General features: G+C 43.3%; 2 protein-coding genes across 4 annotated transcripts in view; one reads left to right on the top strand and one right to left on the bottom strand.

The window, feature by feature from the left end:
• The window catches only part of RB195_024922 (uncharacterized protein), a gene marked incomplete at both ends in the record, with an annotated part of 3,771 nt that extends 3,279 nt beyond the window's left edge, over window positions 1–492 (top strand). Inside the window, 2 exons of one of the 2 annotated variants that reach the window (XM_064212869.1) lie at window positions 1–36; window positions 124–492. The exon at window positions 1–36 is cut by the window's left edge and continues 518 nt beyond it. In XM_064212869.1, coding sequence (XP_064068747.1) covers window positions 1–36; window positions 124–492 — 405 coding nt within the window. The other variant, XM_064212870.1, reaches the window with a different exon arrangement.
• RB195_024919 (uncharacterized protein) overlaps window positions 1–9,014 on the bottom strand; it is a gene marked incomplete at both ends in the record, with an annotated part of 89,873 nt that overhangs the window by 66,906 nt on the left and 13,953 nt on the right. The window contains 3 exons of one of the 2 annotated variants that reach the window (XM_064212862.1): window positions 218–413; window positions 1,540–1,716; window positions 1,829–2,005. In XM_064212862.1, the coding sequence (XP_064068741.1) occupies window positions 218–413; window positions 1,540–1,716; window positions 1,829–2,005 (550 nt within the window). Of the gene's footprint in view, window positions 1–217; window positions 414–1,539; window positions 1,717–1,828; window positions 2,006–9,014 lie in introns of those variants that run through there. The other variant, XM_064212861.1, reaches the window with a different exon arrangement.

The raw sequence follows: 9,014 nt of genomic DNA, 5'->3' as shown, positions 1-9,014 counted from the left end.
CCGGATCCTTTCGTGAAAGGTAAAATCCATGAGAAGGTCATGCTGAGCTTCTGGTGGGGAGTTCACGGAATCTACTGTTCCGAACTGCTGCCGGACAACACGACAGTTACTGCCGAGGTCTAGTGCGCTCAACTGCAAAGACTGGCCGACAAGATCCACAAGGAACACCCGAAGCTCGACAACGTTCGCCTGTTGCACGATAACGCGCGTCCTCACATCACGAAGACTTCCCAGGAAATTCTGGAGCTCGGATGGGAAGTTCTACCGCATCCACCGTACAGCCCGGTCCTGGCCCTGAGCGACTACCACCTCTTCCGGTCGCTCCAGCATCACCTGGAAGAGAAGCGCTACGATGATCGTGACCACCTCGAAAATGACCTTCGGGCTTTCTTCGCCTCCAAGTCGCCGGGGTTCTACGCCAAAGGAATCCGTGAACTTGTGAGACGTTGGCAGAAGGTTGTTGATGTTGATGGAGATTATTTCGTCGAATAATAAAGTGTTCTTAAAAAGTTGTGTTGTTTTGAAATTTTGCCGTATTTCGGCAGATACTTTCCGAACACCCTAATACATAATTCGTTGATGATGCTGTACGGCAATGTCCAATTTTACCTTTTTCGCATGTCCTATACCAATGTACCTCCTAGAGTTAATGGAACGCAAGTGCAGTTATCAGGATCTCGTCAACAATGCCTTCGTCGATTCGTCAGAAATTCGTCAGTAATATTGATACTGGCCTATTTTTATTGTAGAGAGGGTGAATATTTCCCAGCTGAAGATTTCGCATATACTGATATTTTACATACAACAAAGAGCTTTTCACATTCTCAACCTCTATAAGAATATCTACTGACTTCTGTGATTTGGTTGTTAAATGTTAATTAAATGTTAAAATGTTGCCATTTCTGACTCTCATTTACTCAGTGCTCTTAAAAATTTTGGAGTGATAATAATTCAATTATCCAAACATCCTTACATGTGAGGCCAACTTTTTTATTCACAGTCGCCTAAGCTCTGAGTGAAAGAAGGCAACAATTGACCTGATCGACCCTGAAGATCACTGACTTTTCTGTCAATTACATTCTTGATTGCAATGTAGGCGCAGACCGACTTGTAGCCTAGTGCAGTAACATTAGCAAAATTGCTCGAAACGATACGTAGGTCCAATCGGACTATTGAGATGAGTAAGGGTCTCAACTCAAGCTCGAATCTCACTGCAGCTGCCCCCGCGATTGCACAAGACTTCAGGACATTACGATCCGACTACCTTTAGTGTTAAATAACAACAAAAATGTCAAGTGAGAATCTAATAAACTTTTGAGTAGCCTAATGATTTGGGCTGGTTTGACTTCCATATCAAACATGTTATACTTCCTAATCCTCCGCTAAACACACCTCACTCAGAAACCACTAGTACTCACAAATCGAATTGGAATTGACTGTGACTATGTTCTTATTTACTGGTTTGCTTTTTTCTACTTCATAATTCATAATGCTGCTGTATTGAAATACAGTGCAGAGTGCGGAAGCGGGTTAACTCACCGTGTTATTTTGGTAATGGTGCGGTTTTCTTTCCCCAAATTAGCATTAATAAATGGTTCGTAAGGTTGAGAAGCAGACCCAAGGAAGTATACGTACAGTCCTCTCGAGAAGCCAGAAGAGGTGCTAAACTCTTTGATATAGGGTGCATCCGGAGCACTCTGTTCGGGGGTTAACAACCTGAAATGGTAACCATAATTGCAGAAAAAACGGCGAAACGGTGAGACTGAAAAAAGCCTTCAAGATTGATAAGGTAATATCATGCCAATAGAAAACGGATATAAACACAAACCTAGAATCATTAATAAAGTACGTCAAAACAGCGGCTCTCGTTCTTTCCACAACACGAACGAAGAGTTTTCCAAATATTTGCGCGACTGAGACGCCCAAAATGGAGGAAACAGCTGTACCATTCCAAGACAGAAGAAGTGCGGCACAAGACCACTCCTTATTCAAAGCTGTACATAAGCTGAAGCAAATGAAGGTAATCCAAAATGTAGATTAACTTCTCTTTCTACATTTAAAAGAAACTATGGAAAGTTGAACTTTAAGCACCCTATTGGTATCGAAAGCCCGTACTTCTGTCATATCAATTTATATATACATATGATAAGAAAGAAAAATTGTGATAATTCGCTTCTAGCCCACAGTTTCTGTTCGATCTCAAGTGGCACCTTTTTACTGCATAGTTTCAAAAATATTCAGTTGTATCTCTGATAATGATTCTCTTTAAGTTGTTTAGGTTCAACGATAATCACTCCACTTCAGTTTAATCAGCAGGGCTGACGCCCCGCTTCTTCCTTTAATACTTGGCATTGTTTGAAGTAAGTGTTCATGCATATTTCGTAAATACGGAATTAGTAAGGGACGCCTGCTAGCACCAACTATCGCTACAGTTCGCGTTGGTCCGACCTCAATCCCTCCCGCTAGCTCCACTGAGTGCAGCCAATTACGAGACTACAGCGAGCGTCATGTTATTCTGACCCGACTATATATGGAAAGAATCCGAAATTGTAGTTGATGCTGCTCCTTTTTTGTGGTGTTCATTTCGTTAAAATGTTTGGTTTTCTTTGAAAAAAAAAACTGACCATAATTGATGATTGAAAACCCGTTAGTTGTTCTTTTCGCTGTTTTTGCTACTTGAATGTTTTTTATCCTTAGTACAGTCTATGGACACTGATATCTAATTGGTAACTGTGTTCGAAAATCTCATCGCAGGAATGGACAGGATCCAAAGTACCCATATATAAGAACCGCTAAACGCAGATCGCTACTCAAGGACTCTGTTAGCCGTATCGGTCAAGAATACGAGTACTGGTTGCGAGAAAAGGAGAAGAAAATGAATGATATAAAGGAAAATTACAAAATTAGAATAGAAGTCTTGAAACTCCACAAAAGAAACTATTAAACTATTAACTACTAGAGAAACTTGAGGGATTTCTTTTGTAATCTAGAACTTTTCAATATTTTTAGGTCTTAGTTGTGGCTGTGGCTTTTTTGTGCTATCGAAATGTCGAAAAAGTTTTTTTTTTGTGTGTCAAAAAAATCAGAGAAGAGAAATCAGAATCAGAAAAAAATAAAAGCATTTGAAATGAATCTTGTTATTTCCATAGTTAGGAAACTCAACGAGATAATTTCATCTGAGATTTCGGGTAACAAGTTGTGCGAGGATGCCCAGCACTATGCAGTACTTTCCATCCTTTCTCTCTTTCCTTTAGCTTTTCATAGTTATTTGTATTTTTTTTGTTGGTTATTTTTTTTCTAGCAACGCGGAAACCTTCGTTTGGGGGAAGGAGGAAGCCAAAATATCTCCACAGGTGCTCATACGATCGTGGTAACTATCATTTGGTCTACCCGCAGCCGTAGCTACAGAGATGCGGGCGGCTCGGCACTGCAGAGAGGCCAGCGGTTGCCACTTAATTTTAGACGGATCCAAGGGACATAAAGCTCGGTGCAATTGCTGCGATCAAACTTGCGCAGTGAAGCTGGTGGTTGGGATGGAGGTGGGACCATCGAAAACTGCAACCACGAGTGGCGCCAGGAAGAGTCCCCCATGCTTCCTGGCCATTATGCTTCACCATAACGCTTCGATCACAGCCGCTTACGAAACTCCACTGACCTTGATGTCTGACCCGATTATAACACGGTTACTTTTTCGCCCCACACCCGCATGAATGTCAACTTTTACGACCCAACGTTTCGAAAGAGATACAAAGACCTTACTATCCCGTCTAAATCTTACGGTTCTGCAGCGCCGCTGGCCACGTAATAAACATTTGCGCTGGTGGTGAAGCTTAAATAGGTCTAAGGGGATACAAGAGTGTAATAAATAAAGCAATGAACCGATATTCTTGCGAAAAAGTGGCTATTAAGATAGGAACCAGCATATGGCAGCTGGCAGTTTGACTCCGTCCAGAGAAAAGGTGCGCTCTAATCAATGAAATTCATGAAACGGATAATTATTTGCAGGCGAGAAGTAGCCAGAAGTGTTTGTAATGATGACGCTTCGCGGCGTTCCTGCTAAAAAAAAATCAGCATTTGAAAAAGTTCGTTCAATAATTGCTCAAACTTGGTTAACAACTATAATTCGAAACGTCTATCAGAAATGTTGTGCAAAACTCTTCTGATCCCTTCCTAATCACTTAAGCATGAAACAGCATGGTCATCACCATCGCTCTGATAGGAAAGAAGGTCATACATAAAATCGTGTAAACAACTGTTATCGAAAACAGCATATCACGAATCCAACGTTGTCAAGGAATTTGGAAAAAAAAAGCTAGAGAGATAGGTGTAGATGGCGGGATCTGGAGTGATTCCACTCATCTCTCCCTAATCGTCGTAAAAATGGCATGGGAACCGCCTTATGCCTTACGAAGTACGTTAAAACGTCCCTTTATGGACACGGTTTCAGCAGCCGATTGGTTTCACTTAAATGGGCTGATGAGAAGACATCACTGATCTATGACCCATCGCACTTGGATGCAACGCACACACAAGGATAGCGCGTTGCAACTGTTATAACCATAAGGATCTTTAAACGTTTCATATACTTCTTGTCCGTTTGCTATGAATTTATTCTATGGTACCGAGAGATCATTAGCCTCATTATCTGAAGCAGTCTCACCACTCCTGTGTGGTTGCGTCTGTCGTTTAAGCATGCCGTACTACCTCTTTCAATTCTTTCCGACACGGCGCATCATTCTCAAGCTGTTGCACTCGCTACCTTGTGATGGTACCAGGACGGCGTCAGCGGGACAATGTTTGAGAGTTGTTCTCATTATGTTATTGATGGGAAATTCGAACAAGGACTCTTCCACCGCCTCTTCTCGAACTACAGCTTCTACTTCGAACCGTGATGCACAATAGGTTGAAGTAACGCAAACTTCTTTCAGCTTCAAGTGAGTAGTAGAGACGGCCTGGATGAGGGAAATTGAAAGCGGATACAAGGTCTAAAGAGGTTATTGGTATAGATTTCGAGTATCATTCCAGGCAATGAAGACAAGATCGACCGCAGTTTGATCATAAGGAAAGTCAAGTCGGTTTGCTCATGGGAATCGAGGTTTCCAGCAAGGGGCTCCCGCATGTTGTGAAGAGTTATGCTCGTTTTCCTTATTCTATCCACTTCGTAAGGATTAGTTCGTCGTTTTACGGATCCCAGATAGAGTAAGAGAAGTAAGCATTTCTGTAACAATTCCATGATCTCTGCTAGACATTCCTCTTGATCTTTTAGTTACAGACGCGAACCTACAAAACGGTCGATGATTCCACGCTCACCATGTCTGTGAGCTATGTGACGTGAGTTCAGGTTCCGATGCCCCCGATGGACGGTTTGGAACGGTACTGAAGTACTCTTTTGGAGTAGGCAGGTTGCCTTGCCAAAGCGACCACATTCTCAGTCTTGTGAACAGGTGAACACATCTTCACACTGCAGCTAACGCCGCAGATTGCTTCTCAGGCAGTTTCCTCTCTCTAATCTCGAGTAGCGTGTAGTACGCATACACAATCCCAGAATTCTTTTCCAGACTCATAGTTTTCAGAACTTGCACAAAAAGCTTTATGCCGTAGACCTAAACCACTAAGGTATGATATAAAGCTACTGAGCAGTAGTGTGAAGCTAATAAGGTTGATGACGCTCCAAAACCTAAGCAATACTCCCCCCCCCCCCCTTGAAGGATCCATTGCATGTAAACAAGTAACTCTGCTCTGAGTACATGCTAATAAGCCTAAGCCTTAACCTTGTTTTTAACCCTTAAGCACCATATGTATGTTATCGCATCGCCGACCTGGTGTCACTGCACATTCAAAGACTAGTATCAATCATCATGTGAGGACACTATTCAAACGAGTTAGATAGCATGTTCGCTCATCTCTTCCCAAGTCCAACGTAACTAAAAATGTGTGGCTGTAATATCTGAATGATCTGGAGCTGGATCAGCTCAGAAGTTGTCGTTACCTTGCCGGACCGAACCAACTGGACATTGAGTTTAACAGCTCCGATCTGCGGTATTGTCGTTATAAATCTGAGATAACGCTCGCGCACCTCAGGTATACAAAGATTGTACCTATGCCATTGTGAGAGTCGAATACATTTTTCGACACCACAGACCTCTAGCGAACATCCAGTTCTCTTTCTTGCAATGCGCGATTCTGAAACTGTCCTTCCTTTTTTATCTACGTTACTTCCTAGTTTTAGAGAAGACCTATCGAAGCAAAAAAAAAAAATGAAAAGCCGTCGTCTTAACATCGCTGCTCCTCCCTCTTCGATCTACTCTTCAGAGACCTGGTCGTTTCGCAAAGAGGAAAACACGGTCAGCGAAAACAACGATCGCATTCAATTCACAACGATCCTTTGCCGCACTAATCTGCGTCACTTTGTTATAACACTGACTGAGGACGGTATCCATTGTTTCGCGATCATATTCAACTGTAACAATGAGAGATTGCTGCTTCCGCAGCAACTACAGTCTGTGTCACGTTGGCTATGGTATCCATCATATTATCGCAACGACGCACAGTTGCACGGATGCTAGAGGATAGTCTGAGCCAACATATTACATTATGGACAACATATTACAACATGGGATATGATATCCACTTTTTTCAGCCTGTTTTCCCTTTCAAGATGCTGCAAACAACAGCGTATGGTGAAGGATAGCGAGACCATGAAACCCCACCAAATCGGGCTTGGAGCGCTGTATTATACATATGTATGTATATGTACATATATATATATATATATATATATATATATATATAATCATAATATTTAATAACGGGCTTATTCTGTCACGTGCGTGTGTGTATGTGTGTGTATATGTGTGTGTGTGTGTGTGTGTATCTGCGTGTATGTGTGTATGTGTGTACTTGTGTGCATGTGTGTGTATGTGTGTATGTGTGTGTATGTGTGTATGAGTGTATGTGTGTGTGTGTCAGTCACGAAGTTCAAAAAAGGGGGTTGCGACGGGTCCACCGGCGCCAGATACCTATAGAAGTGGGTGCGACGGGTCCACCAGCGTCGGGTTGGTGCGCTGGCGCCAGATAGCCATAACGTGGGGTGCGACGGGTCCCACGGCGTCGGATTGGTGCGCTGGCGCCAGATAGCCATAACGTGGGGTGCGACGGGTCCCACGGCGTCGGATTGGTGCGCTGGCGCCAGATAGGTATATAATGGGGTATGACGGGTCCACCCAGCGTCAGGTTGGCGCGCTGGCGCCTGATAGTTATAATGTGGGGTGAGACGGGTCCCGCGGCATCGAAATGGTGCGCAATAACTTCGCGTGCATGTCGCAAAAAATAAATGGTTAAAGCCGTTTCATAGCCGTGCCCATTGGGCGCGTTGCTTTTCACCTTCATGACTCCTCCGCGTATCTATTTCTTTGTTCGTTCGCCTCAAGTTGGTAGCATGCCGTTCCCAGAAAGTGAAAACGCGCATGAAAACGGCTGCTTAAATAGTAGCAGGATGTTTATGTGATCTGACGTGGTACGTTATCTTTATCAGTAGGATGATGTCTTTCACGTCATTTTATGCCAAAACACCATTCTTTGAAAACCGTTTATAGAAAACAGGAGCAAAACTCAACTATTTCGCGTGATACTTTTAGATATTGTCTATAATATATTGATAAGGAGTGTTTGAAGGTGAACTTCGATTGTTCTCGAAATGTAGAACTGACGCGTTTAGAAAGAAGACTATGAAATCTTTCGCTTTTAGTTATAATGTAAAAAAGGAAGAAGGATTGCTGGAGATACACAAGTCCAATTTCATAGAACTAATAACACTAATACTAATTTTCGTTGATCAGTGAAAGCGAGCGAAGCACCACAGAAAGTCTGAAGTCTGGTATATATATAAATATATATATATATATGCCGCAGCAATTGTTCTTTTTCTTCAGGACTACCTGGACAAGATGATCAGACGGTCTCCTTATAACGTGACCAAAGAAGCGAAGACGATTTTCCATGACTACTTCCGAAGGCCGGGCAAGATGTTGACGTTTTCTACGTGTCATCCGCCGGTACAGCGAGTCCACTTCTGAGTAAAGTTCTTCATTATGGCATACCAACGGTCAAAAGTAGCCTAGCATTCGTCTAAACAGCTTTCTCTCCATGCAGTCACGCTTTTCTGTCACCGGCGCCGGCGCTACCCAAGTCTCTGATCCGTATATCTGATAGGGCGAATTGCAGATAGGTAGACTCGCCGCTTGACTTCGTTGGCGATGGGATTGACCACACGGACTTGGTCATGAGCTGAATGACGAGTTAGCTCTAGCGCATCTTTGCTGAATATTTCTCTCATAGCTGCAATCGTTTTTCAGCATACAGCCCAAATAACAGAACTCATCCACGAGTTCGATAGGTTGTTCATCCACTCTGATTCCCGTTGAGGGTCTCGAGGAGACCCACATCTGCTTGCATTTATCAGGGCTGAATCGCAGTCCGTAGGTTGCAGCTAATTTCGATGCAAGGTTAACAGCATGTTGTAACTTCGCGCTGCTAGAAGCGAATATTACTAAATAGTCGGTGTACTCGAGATCCACCAACGGACATGCATAAGGTGCTAAAATGAGATTGGCGGGACACTGTTCGACTGTTCTTCGTATTATATTATCGACGGCAAAGTTGAACAGAAAGGGCCCCGCCACGGCCCCTTGTCTCACTCCAGTTCTCACTTCGAACAGTGTAGTACATCCAGCTGCTGTTCGCAGTTTTTTCAATTGTTCTTTTATTCATGTAGTTAATTAGGCGCACGAAGTTTCCTGGAACTCCATCGGCGCGAGAAGACGGTTTCGATGAGGAGAGTCGAAAGCGGCTTCGAAGTCCAAAAAAGCTAACTGCAGAGGTTTTGAATACCGCTGCCACACTTCACTCACTCTCCTCACAATAAACACCTTATCAATCGTCGATCGACTAAGACGAAAGCCGGCTCGTTCGTCGCGGGTGGTTTCCTTGCGATGTCGGATTAGTCGATCCAGGAT

The sequence above is a fragment of the Necator americanus genome, chromosome X (assembly GCF_031761385.1).
Source record: "Necator americanus strain Aroian chromosome X, whole genome shotgun sequence".
In the NCBI taxonomy this organism is placed as follows: domain Eukaryota; kingdom Metazoa; phylum Nematoda; class Chromadorea; order Rhabditida; family Ancylostomatidae; genus Necator; species Necator americanus.
The sequence above is the reverse complement of the archived record's forward strand: the minus strand, read 5'-3'. Positions and strand labels throughout refer to the sequence as shown.